At 39.8% G+C, this 19,110-nt stretch overlaps 1 protein-coding gene across 3 annotated transcripts in view; it reads left to right on the forward strand.

The window, feature by feature from the left end:
- Window positions 1–19,110, forward strand: part of RIMKLB (ribosomal modification protein rimK like family member B) — a 54,702-nt gene that overhangs the window by 23,149 nt on the left and 12,443 nt on the right. For 2 of the 3 annotated variants that reach the window (XM_067005576.1, XM_067005578.1), the window contains 2 exons: window positions 16,800–17,030; window positions 18,824–18,910. In XM_067005576.1, coding sequence (XP_066861677.1) covers window positions 16,800–17,030; window positions 18,824–18,910 — 318 coding nt within the window. The remainder of the gene's footprint in view (window positions 1–16,799; window positions 17,031–18,823; window positions 18,911–19,110) is intronic. The other variant, XM_067005581.1, reaches the window with a different exon arrangement.

Consider the following 19,110-nt stretch of genomic DNA (forward strand, 5'->3'; position numbering starts at 1 on the left):
TTGTTCCTCACCTGTTACCAAGAAGGACCTTCAGATCTGTTGACAGTCTCTTGCGTGTCTGTTGGAGTCTTCTTCAGGCACTATACCACTGCAAATGCACACAAACCGGTTACTATTTGCATGAAAGGTTCAGACAAGCTTCCCCAGAGAGCTGCCAATGAGTAGAGATTACTGGTTGGAGTCACGATAGGCTGAGAGGTAGAGAGAAGTTGCTGAATAATGACTGGAGGTTTTTGAGATGTTCATATCTTGCTTCCTTTTCGTTTTCTGTCAGTCTTCCCAGGATCGTTCTGGCCTAAGACTGGTTCTCTGTGCGTTCCTCCTTACCCTCTTGGGATGAAGGGTGAGGCAGGATTCTGAAAGCACGTGCCCTTTGTGGATGCTTTGAGGTGAACAAGGTCTGTGGCTTCAAATGATAAAGGTGCTGTATGTCTAAACTGCATGCCTCAATGCTTGCACTTGTTCATTATGGTAGAATGAGTCCAGCAGCTGGGCCTTTGTCACAGTTTTCTGTAAACGTTTCTTACCTGGCACAGTGGGAGCCACTGGAGAATGTACTCTTGGCTCAGGACGGGAGAGCAAAGGGAACAATTGGAGAAAGAAATCTATTTGACAGGCTTGTTTTTGCAAAGTTGGAAGCTGGGCTAGCATAGTGACCATACAGCTATGAAGAAAAGAAGAAAAGCACAAAGAAGAAGATCTCACTACATACAATTCTGCAGTCTATAAATGGCAGGATCCTAGCAATTTAAGCTGTTCAGATGATTGCTGTTGTTCCTGTGACCCAGCCTTGTCTGTTGCGCTGACTTTTGGGTTGATCAGATCCTGTAGTGAGCTGGTTCATTATGCAGTGGCATAACCTGCAGAAGTCTAATTCAACAAAAGAACAGGATTGCTTTTTTGCTAGTGTAGGAAGCTTTTCTGCTTGCCAGTGTATGCAGCGAGTGCTAGGGAGTGGTTGGTACTACGTGCCCCAACAGGATTGCGTGTGACTGGAGAGTAAAACTGCTACAGCAGCAGTTTAGGGTGACTTAAATTGTCTTAGAAACATGATATTATGTAACTGCTCTGTCCAGCATCCTTTTCACATGGGAATTTCTAAAAATATGTTCATTTATCCCCTTTTCTTGCTTGGGTCCAAGGTACATAATGTGCAATTAACCATTTTCCTCTAAGAATTATTAATCTTTTCCAATTATTAGAGGCAGAGTTTAGGAGTAACTAGTTCAGTAGTTTAGGAGTAATGTAAATTATGATTCTGTTACTGAGAATGGATCCAAAGTGGCATTTGGAAGTGAGATTTATCTCATTGTGTTCCTGTAAAATGGAGGAACTTGAAGAAAATGTAATCTGCAAATACTTAAAGGAGATTCTTAGAGGAATCTATGCAAGATGTAGATAAATGAACAAAGGAGACTTGTAATACCAGCTGCTTGTTAAAAAAAAAAAGCTTCATTTTCGCATTTCTGACACTAATTTGTTCATGATAAGATCAGCAGCCCCTCACTGATTGTTGTTTCTTTAAGTTAGGCAGATGCTTATTTCCAAATAGACAAGACAAAGTTTTTGAACTTGTAGTTCAGATAAAATGTAGATAATGATATTTCTGAATTTGTAGGGATTGCTAAACTCAGGGCTACATTTACAGTCCAAAGATTAGTGTTAAGATAGCCTGATCTCTTAAATGTGTTGACTGCAAAGGTTGAAACAAGCTGACAGTGGGGGATGTCCCTTCTGCTTGCTTTAACCTGCTGTCTCTGAGTTCAATACTACCACTGCTTGATTTCACTTGTTTGACTGATCTGGTTAAAGGACTGTATATCTGTGTCTTTGTGAAGAATGTTTTCTTTTAAGGTAGTTACAGTCTATGTGGATTGTTTTAATTAGGGAACATGCTAAGATAACGTCTAATTAATTAACACCTTTTTGGTCCTAGGTGGAAGCTCCTGCATCCAGAACAGGTAGGAAATAATACTGTGGCATATATACTTGTATACTTTATTTTCTTTACAGTGCTGGCATGGAACTCAAGTACAGTTAACTGCAGTATGGTTTTAACCCTGTAAAGCTGGGAAGAGGAAACAAGCCAAGTGAGCTTACAGAGGTGTGGGGAAAAATAGAATTCTTCCATCTCTAGCTTTACTTTGTCTGTAGTTTTATATTAGTATCTGTCAAAACTAGGCAATTTTGGGTTATATGTTTGGTCTACAACATTTTTTTTGGTGGGTGTGTGTAGGAAAATGTACTTATGAAGAGACCCCAAACTTGCATATCATATACCCGAGGACATTAAATACTTCTCTGCCACACCACCACAACCACCAAAAAAGGTGAGATATAGACTGTCCTTGGAGATAGGAGCTGATGTTATCTCTGCAAGCGGTAGAGTCAGTTTTAACACTTTTTTTTTCCTAAAAGATCACTATTGAATTACTCCCTTCAAGAGTAATTTGTCTCCAAAGCAAATGCCTCCAATTCATAAATTTAGTGTGGTTTTGTTTAGAAAGTCCTTAGACTGGAATGACAGGTCAAAACAGAAATCTAAGGGGACCTATCTGAGGGGACCTTTCCATTCCCCAAAATTCAGTGAAGTATGTCTAGGAACGCTTGAAAGGGACAGGTAGTTTAATATTATTTCTTATAAGCTCCTGACAGTGTATAAGTGCTTCCAGATATCTTTTTTTGAAATGGGATCCAGATATGAAAGATACATAGAATCATAGAATGGCCTGGGTTGAAAAGGACCTTAAAGATCATGTAGTTTCAAACCCCTGCTCTAGGCAGGATTGCCAACCACTAGAACAGGCTGCCCAGAGCCACATCCAGCCTGGCCTTGAATGCCTCCAGGGGTGGGGCATCCACAGCTTCTCTGGGTAACCCGTTCCAGTGCCTCACCACCCTCTGAGTGAAAAACTTTCTCCTAATTTCTAACCTAAATCTCCCCTGTCTTGGTTTAAAACCATTCCCCCTTGTCCTATCACTACCAACAGATGTAAACAGGCATTCCCCCTGCTGTTTCTACGCTCCCTTCAAGTACTGGAAGGCCGCAATGAGGTCTCCCTGGAGCCTTCTCTTCTCCAAGTTAAACAAGCCCAGTTCCCTCAACCTTTCTGCATAGGAGAGGTGCTCCAGCCCTCTGATCATCTTAGTGGCCCTCCTCTGGACCCGTTCCAAGAGCTCCACATCCTTCTTGTGCTGGGGGCCCCAGACTTGCACCCAGTATTCCAGGTGGGGTCTCACAAGAGCAGAGTAGAGGGGGACAATCACCTCCCTCTCCCTGCTGGCCACCCCTTTTTTTAATGCAGCCCAGGACATAGCTGGCCTTCCGGGCTGCAAGCGTGCACTGCCGGCTCATGTCCAGCTTCTCGTCTATCAGGACCCCCAAGTCCTTCTCTGCAGGGCTGCTTGTTCTCTAGCTCTTCTTCGCCCAGTCTATATAAATACCTGAGATTGCTCCAGCCCAAGTGCAACATCTTGCACTTGGTCTTGTTGAACCTCATTAGGTTCTCATGGGCCCACTTCTCCAGCCTGTCCAGGTCCCTCTGGATGGCATCCCTTCCCTCTATTGTGTCAACTGCACCACTCAGCTTGGTGTCATCTGCAAACTTGCTGAGGGTGCACTCGATTCCATCGTCTATGTCTTTGATAAAGATGTTGGAGAGCACTGGACCCAAGACCAAACCCTGAGGGATGCCACTTGTGACCGTCCTCCACCCAGACGTAGAACCATTGACCACAACCCTTTGGCTGTGACCAGCCAACCAATTCTTTATCCACCTAACAGTCCATCGTTCAAATCCATACCTGTCCAATTTAGAGAGAAGAACTTGGCTTTGCTCAAGTCCAGGTAGATATATCCATCGCCCTTCCTTTTTCCACCTATGCCGTCACTCCATCATAGAAGGCCACCAGATTGGTTAGGCAAGATCTGCCTTTGGTGAAGCAGTGCTGGCTGTCTCGGATCACCTCTTTATCTCGTGCATGCCTTAACATGTCTTCCAGGAGGATCTGCTCCATGATCTACCCAGGCACAGAGGTGAGGCTCACCGGCCTGTAGTTCCCTGGGTCTTCCTTTCTCCCCTTCTTGAAAATGGGAGTAATGTTTCCCTTTTTCCGGTCACCAGGGACTTCACCCGACAGCCATGATTTTTCAAATATGACGGAGAGCGGCTCGGCAACCACATCAGCCATCTCTCTCTGCACCCTGGGATGTATACCATCTGGCGCCATGGACTTACACACATCCAGATTTCCTTAGATGGTCCATTCTGAGTTGCTTCAGTCTTTCCTCTGGATTTCTTTCTGCTTTCGGAAAGACCTTTCTGATTACCTGTTTTCTGGGGGTGGGTTCTTAATTCTTTTCTTCATCTGCTATTTAAAATTAATGGAAGTTGGACATTCAAAACATGGGAGAGACTGAACATTAAAAGTGGAGTGAGTTTGCAGTAAGGTTAGTTACATATTTGTCTCTAGTCTTGTTCTATAACATTGAAGACTTGTATTTTAAGTTTGAAACATTTGATGCTTGTGACTGTGCATCTGGGGCTGAGGGGGAGCCCAGCACTATATTTCTAAGACTCTCAGTGTAGATGGGCTCTGGATAGATGATATAAAAGGACAGATATCTGCTATAAGGAGGTTTTCTGTCAGTTGAGAGAATGCTTTGTACTTTTAAAAAAATTAAGAACGTACTTGACCCAGGGATGTTCTGAGATCTCCTAGTGGAAAACATACAAAAATCGTACAAGAAGTCTCACCTACAGCTATGTAGAAAGTGAGAGTTCATGTCTGGTTTATGACATAATACTCCTGCTTCTGAGGTACAGTCTGTGCTGAGCAGTGGTTTTAGGCAACAGTTTCATCATACAACCTTGTTAAATTTGCAACTCCTGGCTTCCAAAAGGTGGAGGGAGCCCTTGTTTCCCTTGGTCCCTTTCTCATCTCTGTTCCCCGTTATGCCATCATTTCTCCCTTGTGCAGGCACTTACACTCATCTTCTAATCACAGGCCAATTAATCTCACTAAAAAAAAACAAACACCCTACCACCTGTTTCCCCCCTCCCAGGTCAATTTTCTGTCAATACTGGTTTGTTGAGGTGGCCTGTAGTGCAACCAGGTGGCTACCAAAGCTCGCCCAAAGTGCAAGCAGGAGGGAGATGGGTATAGGATAAACTTCTTTTTATGACAGGGAAGCTGTTACTTCTACTCTCTTCAAGAAACCATGCGCTGCAGCTAATGTTCACAAAACTGTTAAGCTGCTGCTATGAGAAGAGGAAGAGCATGCTCCTCTTGTTAGGTTTGTGTTTGCTTTTTCTCTTACCTTGGCTCTTGTAACTCCTGAGCAGCTGTAACTCACTAGTGTTTGTTTGGGTTAGGTCCCCGCTGCTTTTGTCATCTAAAGCAAGTCAGTTCAGCGTTAGTCACATATACCCACGTTCATAAGGGGAGAGAGAAAGAGGGGGAGAGAACAGTTCTTAATTCAGATCTCAAGTAACCATTCTGTAGGTTTTAATTCTTCACCAGTTACTGAGCTTTGGGAGCTTTAGATGGTCACACCTGTGTTTCCTAGATAGATTACTTTCCCTTTCTTTCTCTCCACTGCTTTTTTCTTAGACCTGCCTCATGCTTTGACATATTAACATGATTATGATACTTTATTTGGGAGTGCCAATCTGTGTCTTCAAAGTATTCATAGTTTGTTAAAACATTGACTTTCTAAGATCATTACAATTGTGTACAAATTATTTATCATTCTCATTTTGTAGCGGCCCTGGTGACATTTTGAATTGGCTTTGGTGACATTTTGAAATAGTTTGGTTTTCAGTTCATGTTTAGTTTTTTTCTAGAAAGTGTATTATCAGTACAAGACATGAGAGGTGTATCAACACAATTCTGATTCACACAATGTTCAACTGTCAGAACATTACATTAATCTGACATTCAGATTCACTGCATGTTATCTGAATATCTTTCTAAACTAATTATCTTATCTAAGATCCCTAGTACAAAAGACAAAAGCTAATCTAAAGAAATCAATACAGACTCCTCCATAAATAAACAAAATCTATAAGCATTAGGGCTGTATTCCTGAGTATTCCCACTGCTTTATGTTATTATTTCTGACTAGTCTTTTTTGGTCATATCCTGCTCTGTATGATACATATTCTCAGCAGAGAGCTGCCTACTTGTTTGTCACACTGGTTCTATACTTAGCTCAAACTTTTTTTTTTATGGCTACATAATGAACAAAACTTAAGAATTCCTGTGGGGTAAAAAAATAATGAATTTCATTGCTGGTTTGATTATTAATTCACAATAATTACCTCGTCTGATTCACTCCATAGCCATGAGCGTTGCTGCTAGCACAAAAGAAGGAGAACTGTGAGGAGGGTGTGTGTGAGTACTAGGACCACTTCTTACAAATGACAGTGCAAACACAACTGTTACAACTTTGCAATTGTAGTGTTGAGTGGAAAACAGAAGAAAGTATTTCATAACATAAATGCAGACCGTTATTGAAAGGAATGGTTCTGTTTTTCCTGTACACATTGTGTCCCTGTTGCTTCCCTTGCAGTTTAACATTTCACGACTACTTAGTGAGTTGAGTTAGCTAGATGTTTAAATACAAAAATAGTCTCTAGCTTTCTTTCCTCTTTTTCCCCTCATTTTCCCCCACCCTTCAAATCTGTATCTCTACAATTTGGAGATCAAGATGTCATGTGGAACCACATCAGAGGCCCTACAGAAGTCCAGCAGAGTAGGGGAGAAGAACCCAAGAAGTTGATAAAGCAAATGGAAAACTGCCATGTTAGAATTTGTTTTAACTACCTTTCATAAAATGCCATTTTTTCCCATGTTGCCGTTTTGTATTTTGCATTTGTACTTCTCTACTAGTCAAGTAGTTTTCCTCCCTTTTACAGAAGGAACTAAAAGTTAAAAATATTAACTAAATTTTAATAATTAAAATAACTAATAATAATACTAATTTAATAATAATTTAATAATTAATTAATTTAATGATAATAATAATTACTAATTTAATAATAAAACTAATAATAATTAATAACTAAAAGTTAAAATATATTAAAATATAAAATATATTATATATATATTTATATAAAATATAAAAATATATTATAAAATATATTAAAATATACTAAATGCTTTGATTTTTTTTCTTACAACTTAACTTAGACTATCTTGTTTTAAATGAGATTCCTTCAAGAAAGCTAAAGTTACTTTAACCATGCTGCAAAAGCTAGGCAGTAGCAGTGGCTGATGAACCTTTTGTTATTAATCCAAATAATAGTATCTAAAGTCCTGGTCTACTCAGAAGTCATCTGAAATATTTTAAGAGTCAGAAAACTGTAAGATGACACTGCCCATGGAAGAAGTAGAGGAAAGCCGTCCCTATTCTTAACTACACATTGTTGTCTGTGCACTGCCTTCTCTTTTTTGTGGGTTCAGGTCAATTGGTAGATGTGGAAATACTTTCACAGGCGATGGGCAGAAGCATTTGTGGATTTGGAACCAGCAGCTGCAACAGCAAAAGAGCAGGGCTTTCTTTCTGTGGCAGTGCTGATTTGTGCTGGTTTATAGTGTTTGTGCACAAGTGTGGTGATTTGTGAGATGTTAGAGCTGACTGCACTTTCAGTACTCAAAGGGCTGTCCGTCTTCCTCCTCACCTCTCCTGTCTGTGCGGTCCCACCCCTTGCTTTTGCAATACGGGACCTGATTATCTGAGATATTACCCCACTAATGTTTCAGGTTGCTGTTTGAGCACAAAAAGTCATGAACGGTTCTCTGCAAATTTAGCAAGCCAGCCCGACTCGCTGACAGGATCAGATGAGCACCAGAAATACCGAGCAAAGGAGAGTGGAAATGTATGGTCAGAATAGAGGGTATTGAGACTGCTTGTTTTTGTTTCAGTGATAAGTTTGTTGTCTCAGCTGTCTTGTACAGCCCCACCCTAAATTTAAAATTTCACACTTTCAGTTGCTCAAAGTAGTTGTGTTGCTTGTCATCTCACCATGCCTTGTTAATTATGTTGATAATAGCAACTATGAAGCTGTGTAAACTGAAAACTTTTTTTTCCTCCTGTAAAATGAGTTGCCTGTTGAGCACCATCACCAGGCCAAAGGAGAGGTGGTGGAAGCACATTGCTGGTAGTGTGGTAAAAGGCAACATTGTCCCCGTGTATGTCAGCGCTGGCTTACGTCAGTCAGATCATGAAACCCAAGTTTCTTTTTTTTCACGTGCAAAAACAACAACAAAAAAAAGCATTTGCAGTGCAGTTGCTAGGTAGGCATTTTTAAGGGCATATAGTGAGTGAGGGCTGGATATCTAAATCCTGTTTATGAGCCTGATCTTCTTTTTAATAAGGAGAATCACTTTCTTCGTTATGAGCTTTGAAGGGAAATCTGATGGAGAAAGAGAATCTAATGATAGTTTGTGAAGTGGCTATATTGCATGCGTGTATGTTCACACATTCATATACTTGTATAAGAATAGGGAAAGCTTTTTGCACTATTCAAGTTAAAACTCCCGTGCACTCACCGAGTCATTAACTTGAGCTGTGAGGGACTTGTCTTCAGTGTAATTAAAATAATTTAAAACTTTGATCAAAACTTATTTTTTAATTTCAATATGTTCAAATTTATCTCACAATGAATTTTTTTTTGAGTTTTTGTTATGGAAAATACTTAAATTCTTCTAACTTTGCCCAGGAACAAATTACAAACAGAATTTAACTTTTCAAGGTATTTGAAATAATGTATTTTCTAACACTGTTGTTTGTTTAACCATTGAATCTTTTGATTCCTCTTTTTTGCATTTTTTTTGTTTATAATTTTTTTTACAACACTCCCTTTAAAAATCCATCTTAACAGTTGTATCACTAAAGCATCCATATATGGGAATCTGGCTAAAATGCCATGTGTTTCTATCTTTACTTGTTCAAATGCCTTTTGAGTATTTTCTGGAAATCCATCTTTTTTGTTGTTGATGGAAAGTTTTTCTTAAATGTATGAATGTTTACGTAATATAATAACTATAGCTGAGGCTTTAACATGATTTTAGTATAGTTTCCATGTTTGTATTCCTACCATGAAATACATTTTCAGAGCAAGATGGTGGTCTAGAATGAATTTATGTTTATGATATACCTTTTTACAGTATATGTCTTTATATTTGGGTCCATTCACTTCATATTTATGCATGACTCCAAAGAAGTGCTTGTGGTTTGGGATTATAAGCGGTGTATTGTTACCAGAAATGTTCAGAAACACAGATCTAGCCATAACCAGTTTACTTAGTATTAATGAGGTATACATACAGGCATCTGGCCTGCTTCTCCTTTGTATTGAAAAGATTGCTGTATCCAGAATGGCCATAATCACTTTGAGTGTCATTCTCCTTCCCAAGTTTTTCAACATTTTCAATAGCACATGCATTTCTAAGAATGATTCTGCGTTCTTTCTTGGGAAGGTAAGAGATATTCTGAGTCAAGGAAGGGACATGAAATAGAACTGGTTCAATTTAGGTTCCTGCTTTCTTTCTGTTTGGAGCTGTGGTTGTGCTCTTAGCTGCTCTCTTCAGGTTAAGGACTAGTTGAAATAAAATTGCATTTGAAGTGCTGTACTTTACTAAGCATTACTCATTTTGTGGACATCTATCCTGCTTATAGTCATTTTACAAGATCGATATGTAAGGTTAGATCAACAGATTAAAGCAAGTTTTTGATGTATACAATGGCATTTTGTTAATGCTGTTGTTAATTATGCCTAAATACTGCCACTCTCTTGGCAGAATTTGCGTTCAAAGTATGCAGAGTTTTAAGAATTTTAGAGATATAGTTATGTGGTTTTTCTTTTGAGGTTGGTGAGTAAATTTGTATTTTGTTATTGCCAGTAATCTACTGTTAGAGGTAAAGTTTGGGGTACTTCCTTTTTGAATTTTTATATAGCAATTAGGATGAAACACATTTAACTCTCTTCAACTAAACTGTAAGTAAATATTAAACATTTCAGAAATTTAACACATATTATGCAGTGTCTTGTGGCTGACAGATATTGGGAGGATGAACAAACCAGAAATAGCAATGCACTGTTTTGAGAACAAGAGTGAGTCAAGGCTTGTAGGACAATTCAATGATTCTTGTTACAACAACCAATTAACTGGGAAAAACAGGTAGCAGAAAGTGATGTCCTCATATTTTGGGGAACAGTTTGTATGCTGGAAGGCTAGCCTGTTTTTCCCAGCAGAGTAAGTTGAAATCATAATAGCCTGCATGCTGGAGGTCTGTTCATTTGGGAAACATTAGCAAATCTGTGAATGTCTGGATGAATAAATTGGTACAGTGAAGTTGAGAGAGCTGGAGACTTTCAGGTTAGCATACAGATCTCTGAGGATTTTTCCTCAGTGTAATTTTTTTGGAAGTTCTCAGTCCATGCTAGCTCCCATTGGGAATGTGATGGAGCTGGTGTATGTTTCATGTTTTTGAAAATGTAATTCAAACTTATTTTTTTGGAATGTTGCATGCACAATGACCATGTATTCCAGTTGTATGCTACTGCTGTTAAAAATGTATTCTGCATACTGGATCCGTCTGAATACTGAAACAGTTATTTTCTGCTTATTTTTTGACTTATGGTTTTGATTATGGAAACCTGTTTACTGTATTTTTCTTTGTTTTGTTTTTACATACATAGAAGTACAAGTAAATGTATTTTTTGCTGAGAAAGTTTTCTTCTTCCTTTCTCTTATGCTGTTGTCCTTTGGGTTTCTTCAGGCCATAGCTTCTGACATTTCCAGCTACTTCAGTCTTTTTATCTGTGATAGTGTATCAGTTAATACTGATGATTTAAATTGCATAAGAATAGAAGCTTGATACCAGTAATTTGATTTACTGGAAGTCTATCCAGTTTTCCTTGTGCTTGTGCATTGAATACTTTATGCATTTAGCTTTGTATCATACCATTTTATTAAAGAATTTAACCAAGCTGTGGTCCCTACAGTCGTGGTGTACTTGAAGACCTGAATTTGAGTGCTGGGTACTTCATGGTATTGGTGAGTCAGTTTGCTTTTTTTTTTTTTTTTTGACTGTTTTCGAAAACTATGATTTGGAATGAAAATACTTAAAATCAACTTATTTGATATTACTGTGATTTATATTTTGTTTAAAATGCTTAATATTTGCTGTAATGAGAGGCATAAAACCTTTAATTATTTCTTATGTCTTTAGCAAATCTTTGAGGTTTTAGACCTATCTCCTGAAATCATATTCCTTCTGTGAACATATGCATTGTTTCAGCTGAAAATACAGCTGTTCATAACATGCAAGATGGATCTAAGATGTTGCTTCACATTAGCTATTAACCTGTTGATGAACTGATTCTTGTAGAATTTGGAAGGGATTTGTGTAGCGTGCAAAACTAAATTGAGCTTCAGAAATGACTAGTAATTTAAAATGCTGCTTGGGTGTGAGTTAAGATGTTCAGAAGCTGCACACTGTTACTTGAAATCTTGATCCTTTGTAGCCATTCATCAATGTGAAAGTGCTGCTTAGAGTTTCTAAAGCACAAGAAAGTAGGTTAACCTAAATGGATAGGTGAACACTGATGCTTATGGATTATAATAGGCATGAGGCTGCAGTTCAGGAATTTATGTACTCTGTCTGTGGATGTGATTGACTTGCAGAAGTGTGTTTGACTTGCAAGCTTTACAGGATATCATGAATGTGTTTGTGCACTTAGCTTCTCCCAGTTGCGTAGCGAGATTCATTGTGAAACCTCTTCACTGAGGCTTAAGGTCAAGCATTTGGCCTTGTGTTTTGTTGTAGGGTGGGAACAAGCACATAGACAGCTTAGGAGTCTTAGTTGACAGGCAGCAACTTAAGTCACAATAACTCAGTGTTGTTTGCATGTCTATTTTGAGGCATTTCATTTGGAATATGTGCCACCTAAATGATAACTCTCTTAAAAATGAGGTTTTATAATTGAGAAATGTAACTGAATTGAATTTTCATGAAATACGTTGTTGTAGTGGGTTTACATGGCAGGGGCCATAGGGGTGGCTTCTGTGAGAAGAATCCAGAAGCTGCCACATGTTAGATAAGGACCCTGCTGCTGGCCAGAGCCAAGCCAATAAGCGATGTTGTTTGCGCTTCTGTGAGAGCATATGTAAGACAGGGAAAAAAAACTGCTGGGAACAGCAGCTGGGAGAGAGAGAGGAGTGAGAAAGAGTCTTGCACCAAGGTCAGTGAAGAAGGAGGGAGAGAGGTGCTCCAGGCGCCGGAGCAGAAGTCCCCTGCGGCCTGTGGTGAGGACCATGGTGAAGCAGGCTGTCCCCCTGCAGCCCATGGAGTACCACGGTGGAGCAGGGTTCCACCCTGCAGCCCATGGAGGAGACCACGGTGGAGCAGGTGGAGCTGCACCAACGGAGGCTGCGGCCTGTGGAAGACCCCTGCCGCAGCAGATTCCGGGCCGGACCTGTAGCCCGTGGAGAGGAGACCACGCAGGAGCAGGTGACCTGGCAGGAGCTGCTGCCCGTGGGGGATCCAGGTTGGAGCAGTTTGCTCCTGAGGGATGGACCCCGTGGTACGGACCCATATCTGGAGCAGTTCTTGAAGAGCTGCTGCCTGTGGGCAGCCCACGCCGGATCAGTTCAGCAAGGACGGCATCCCATGGGAGGGACCCCACCTGGAGCAGGGGACGAGAGTGACCGAGAAGGAGCGGCGGAGATGAAGTGCCATAGACTGACCGCAACCCCCATTGCCCCGTTCCCCTGCGCCGCTCGGGGGGAGAAGGTGGAAGAGGGCGGATGGGGGGAAGGCGTTTTTGGTTTGTTTCCTCTGTTTCTCACTTCTCTAGCTTGCTAACAATAGGCAATAAATCTTACTATCTCCCTACTTTGAGTCTGTTTTGCCTATCACAATAATTGTTGAGCTATCTCGCCGTCCTTACCTCAACCCTTGAGCCCTTTGTGTCGTATTTTCTCCCCCTTTCCCTTTGAGGAGGGGGAGTGAGAGAGCAGCCGTGGTGGAACTCGGCTGCCTACCTGAGTAAAACCACCACAGTTGTCATAGACAGGAAGACATACGCTACTAAAAAAATCTGCATGTGTGAATGAGGACTGAGAAATTCCAGAGTTGATTTTTATTTTTTAAAATATGGGCTTCCACCCTAAAATTCTACTAAATCACCCTGTAGAGAGGAAACTGTTGTCCTCTAGATAAGTGCTATGCAAATAGGATGCACTGTATTAGATGTTATTGTCTCAAGGACTTTCTTAGGCTGTAGATACATGTCTCCCGATTTCACTGGTAGCAGCAGCAGAAGTTTCTGCCTCTTTCATCTTCGCTGGAGAATAATGTTGCATCTGTTTTCTGTGGGCTTCAGAGATTCATGTGGTGGCTTCTAATCTGTTTGGATCACAGTAAAACTCTTCAGTAGAGACCAGGTGCTTTATACTTTAAGCTCACCTGCTACTCTTTTAGAATGACAAGCAGCAGGACCAGTTGGGCCAGCTGATGAGGAATCATGTACTTACCTGCTCAGTTATCATGAGTTGCTTTGAGCTGTATTTGAGAGAAACTTGAAGCTTTTTGGCTTTATCTGAAGGACATAGTGTAACCTGGTTAAGTTCATTCGCAGGTGATTACAATTCTTACTGCAAGAACTCCTTTTGCACTTTGATCTGAATACTGTGATATCTGCAGTATAATGTTAAGGGTCTGTCATATGTAGTTTTCGAGACATTTCACAGAGGTAAACCAAGGAAAACTGGTAGTGAGTGGAAGAAAAGGTCTTGTTCAAGTGCAGATTTTACATTTGTTGTTATAGTATGATATTCCAGCTCAGGAGTCCTCTATCTCATAGGGCCAAAGAATACCCAAATGTTTTATGATAACTTGAGAAATTGTCTTCCAAGCAGTGTGAAATGGATGTTGGTAAAGTTAAAGATATTGGAGAATCAGTAAAATCTCTCTTTCCTTGCTGTGATTATTGGTACTTCAAAGGACTCTACAGCTGTCTGTGTTTTCTATGTCTGCAATGTCATGGGCATCCATTGAGAAAGCCAATGAATGGACCAGGCTGTTATTTGTTTAGGTACTTGCACATGGTCTGAACATCTGCCTTCTGCTTGTTTGTGAATTTGGTTCATTGTCTGCAGGCGACCATGAATGTAACTCACTACTACTCTTCTGGGACTGGAATGGTGCTATTACTACAAAGGAAAGAGAGCTCATCTCCATTTTCAAAAAAAAAAAAAAAAAAAAAAGATTAATCCCACTGTAGCCTATCTTTTTTAAAAAAAAAAAAACAAAAAAACTTTCTCCATCTTTGTATACAAGAATTGGTTCTTTGGAAAAGAAATTAATTGTATGGATTGATATTTTCTGTGTTTCAAGTTTCAGTGTATCATAGTGAATAAATATTATTTGATCAGCCACTCAGCAATAATGACCATTAACTGCTGGATCTCGGATGGAATGCTGAATACAAGCTTGTTTTTCAAAATGGCAGAATCTGGCTCCTTTTTACTGTAATAAAGCTGCTTCTGTTTGCAGCACTGTGTTGCTGGGAGACTGCAGCTAATTTTTGTGGCGCATGTCAGTAGTGGTGACTCAAATTATACATTTCATTGAGTAGCTCTTCTCTTTGTTTGTAAACTGTCTTCTATTAGGGGAGAGAAAAAAAATGCTCTGGAGAAATGTGAAAATGTTTGAATTGGGAACAAAAGCTCAGATTATTCTGTTGATAACATGACTGTACTCCAATACATTGTACATCCAATGTCACTCCAGGGGGAGTGGTGACCTGACTGAATTCGAACCAGTCTGATAGTCAAGTTTAATCCAGGTATTCAGGACAATATCCTATCTGAGGCATATGCATCACTTCTGTTTGATTTTTCAGACTCAGTTGTGCAGAATTTCAGCACGTGGTATGGCTGTAAAGAAGAATAACAAAATAGACTCTGAGATGATAGGAATTAGAAAACTGTAGTTTTGGTTCACGGCAGAGATGTACAGTGGCAATCTTTGAGGTCTATAGAAAATACAGTCCTTTCTAAAATGGGTTGTTACACAGCTTGCACGTGGATCAGGATATGCATGCAATTGCAATGGCAAAAAGGGGGTGTAGTTGGATGTAAACCTAAATGTATTTTCTACATGTGTAAAATGGAATCTGAATGACAAGTTAAAATCTTTTGCTTGCCAAATCAGTACTCTTTTTCTGACTAAAGGAGATCATAGTCTATTTACTGATGTTCACATTCTGCTCAGACTTTTATCAGTCTTTTGTTTTTATTCTTGCTTGAGATGCTTCTGTAAAATGGTTGTGTGTGCATCTGAAGCCTGCTTGTTTAAACACGCAAGTCATGTCAGCTGCAATGCGGCAGTGCTTGGTGCTAATGAGGTGAGCAGCCAGAGCACCCGTCTGCTTATGTTCTCTCATCTCAGTACAATTATGGCAATGGGTACTGAAAAAAAAGGATTTGTATTGCCTATGGGTTTGTTTTGGCCTTTCCAGAGTATGGTTCTATGCTCTCCTGAGGGCTGGACAGCATATTTCTACTTCTATTTGGGGAGTTAGGTGGTTACTTCATTATATTTAATGCAAGCTCTAAAATACAACCTGGCTGGGAGAAGAAAACAAAATAGGAAGTACAGAGAGGAATTCTCACCCCCAACACACACGTTAATTCAAATGCACCTTTAAATGAAAATTAAATGAAAATATATTGCCTGACAATATGTGTGTCTACAGATTGAGTAGATGCAAGTTTGTATTTGTAAAGTAACATCTTTAGAATAGAACTAAACAGGTAATTAATGTGGGCTAGATCTGAAGGAGCAGGCCTTTCGTGGGCACAGAAATGCAGATGAACTGTGATTTCTCAGATCACTTCTTTTTAACCCTTAAGCTGCTGACAGCAGTGTCAACTGTGTATTTTACATTGTAGTCGGACGGTTTTAGTTTGAACATAAGGCGAATAAAGTGAATATTGAATACGTCTTGTCTGTTCTCATTTTCAGCTGCCAGACTGTCTTCATCAAGCTCGATGCCTTCCCAACTAATCCTATCATATTTCCATTCCTGCAACTTTTCTTTCCATGTTTCTTTTTCAGAGACAATTTCTGTAAAGCTATAGATCATGACTAAGGGATACGTTGGTCTTGGTGACAAAGCTGGCTTTCCTTCTGATTCCTGTCTTAATGCCACAGGGTGCTGCCCTGTTAGCTGATAAAATTATTTCTGAGTATTATTATATATCAGATTGTTGATATGGGTCATGTTAAAAAATACTGCTATTTTTTAAGGGTCGTATCTAGCCTCAGTTACTTTGGCAATTGTTGTGCAACATGATGCCAAAATCAGAGGGATCGATACAACTGGGACTGGGAAAGGTATAAACTGTGTCATGTAGGCAAGAAATGTCTGTGAGAGGCAGAGACTTCCTGAGCTATTGTTACTGCCCATGTCAATGTACTGTGCAGCTAACATGCATAGAAAGGATGACACGTCAACCTAGAAAGTCTTTAATCTTGGGAAGAAGCCCAAGATTATGTGCCCTCATACAATGTTCTTTGCCTAGCCCTAGTTTTAAGTAGGCTAAAAGTAGCATATATGAAACAGTACAACTGACAAGATGTGTTTTAGGAAGAGTTGTGTTGTTCTAATGCTCACCATTGAAATCTGATGTAATTAGATACAGGGCAGTATTTCTTTGCGTGTTTACATCTTCGTGAAAACCTTGTAGTTGATTGGAATGTTCTTATTTTCCTTCTTTAGGTCTCCGGGTGAATGGTGAGCTTATTACTGCTTACCCACAGGTGGTGGTTGTGCGTGTACCAACACCTTGGGTCCAAAGTGACAGTGATATCACAGTCCTTCGCCACCTAGAGAAGATGGGTTGTCGATTGATGAATCGTCCCCAAGCCATCCTCAACTGTGTCAATAAGTTCTGGACGTTTCAAGAACTTGCTGGTCATGGTGTACCCCTGCCAGACACCTTTTCGTATGGTAAGGCTTTGGGATCAAAAGGATAAAATAGCTGCCTACAATAATCTGTGCAAGTAGTGTGAGGCTAGTTTCACAGATAAGTGTTCAGTAACCAGAAGAAGCAAAAAAGTTATGAAACTCAAGCTTCTGGTTTTGGCTATGTTGGTTTGCTTGATGCTTTATGAAGAATAGTTTAATTATACCTCAACTTAAGCATCTAACTTTGGTTGTTACTACTGACACATTTTGAACTCTTTTCCAGTTGCCCAAAACAAGAGACAGGAACTCAAGAAACTAAATGTCACAAGATATTGTCAGAATCTACACTTCAGTAACATCTGAAAATAGATTAAACTTCTATATGACTAAAAATATCTGCAAATATATTATTTATTATAAAAGGACAGAAATAGCACAGGCTCTTGTGTTCAACTATTAACAGTTCTTTGGTGTTTGCTTTCCCTCCAGAATTCCCTCCATCAGTTAATTACTGATATTCCTTGTTCCTGCCTCTGGAATGTATGGCTCCTGACAGAGTGCTAAATTAGAAGAACCATTTGACTGAGCTACCCTGATACTTTTTCTGATTTTACTTATAATATGTTGAAGAATGGAAGATGCCTCTTAGCTTTACTTTCCTTCTTGGGAAACACTAGTGCTTTCCTTTCCTTTGTGCACTTACACTGACAGGCTTCTGTAATGGGAACTTGACAAAAACATCAGTCAAATATTTCCATCAATTAGTATGAAAATACATTTGAGAACATCCTTCCTTTGTAGAGGCAGTTGCTCTAGATCTTTGAGAGTGGAATGAGTTTTTAATTTTTGTTGGGAAAGGGAAACCGCAAATTATGGGGTAGTTGGAGAACATCTCTGTTTCTTTGTAACTCCATGACATTTCTTTTAATGCCTCTCTCTAGAATTTGACAGAAGCATGGCCTTCCGTTTTTACACAAGTATCAAGTTGTCAGTAAGATCTGGCTTTGCCAGCAGTATGTGCTGAACTGCATGTTATTCCGTGACATGCATTAAAACCCATGTTAGGATAGTGATGGTTACTTCTGGCTTTCTGACCAATGTCTTGGCTTGACTTCTGCATTTTACTGCACATGCCTTTAGAGGAGTCTCATCCTTTTGTCTGCTGACTTTCATCTTATTTCTTGTACTATGGTCAGCCTTCTGTGAATCAAACATAAAATTAAAGCATCAACCATTGTCAATGGTCATTAAAAGCTGCCCCCTACGATTCTTAGAGATGCAATAAAAGAAGAAGGTTTAAGTAGTACTTCAAGAAATAGGGAGAATGAGATGAAGGACCCTTAAGCCTTGGTAAAGGGGGAGGTAGAGTTCCAAGATTTGGGTTGTTGCTGCTCTCTGGATTATGCCTTGTCTTTGTATTTCATGCTGTTTTCCTTGTTAGTAGTTTGGATGGAACTGTTCCTGGTGTTATGTCCATTGCATTTTCCTGCAAGACATTTGAAAAAATAGGAGCTTTTAAGGTAATAGGGCTAAACTGGAACAAGATGGTAGAATTGGGGCATTCAGATTCGGAACACTGGGTTGAGTCTTTTGGGGTTGCGATCAATAGCCCTTTGTCAATTTGTTTCTTTCATTCCAAAGGACATAGGAATAAGTATTGCACAAGTTACAAACACCACAAAGTCTGACAGTACTCCGTGACCAAGTTCTTCTTAATTGTTAGTTTTTTCTGCATTATCTAAGTTAGAAGGGTGGGAGGAATGCATGGCAATTACATCCCCAATTTGGCCACATCAGGCTGGTGGCACATAATATTGTTGGTTTTCTTTTGCCAGGTGGTCATGAGAATTTTGCCAAAATGATTGATGAGGCGGAAGTGCTGGAGTTCCCTATGGTGGTGAAGAACACGCGGGGTCACCGAGGTGGGTGTGAGGTCAGAGGTGAGGGCAAGGAATATTGTTAGCAGCACTCTTTAAGATTTTGTCTTGTCAAGGGGTAATAGTTAAGAAGGTCTTCTGTTAGGTGTTGAACTTTTTTTGTAGTACTTCTAAGTTCTCCTAGCCTCAAACTTCTCAATATTGAGAGGGCTGCACACTGGAAAGCAGTTTTAGTAGAACATAGT

This window comes from Anser cygnoides, chromosome 1, assembly GCF_040182565.1.
Source record: "Anser cygnoides isolate HZ-2024a breed goose chromosome 1, Taihu_goose_T2T_genome, whole genome shotgun sequence".
In the NCBI taxonomy this organism is placed as follows: Eukaryota; Metazoa; Chordata; class Aves; order Anseriformes; family Anatidae; genus Anser; species Anser cygnoides.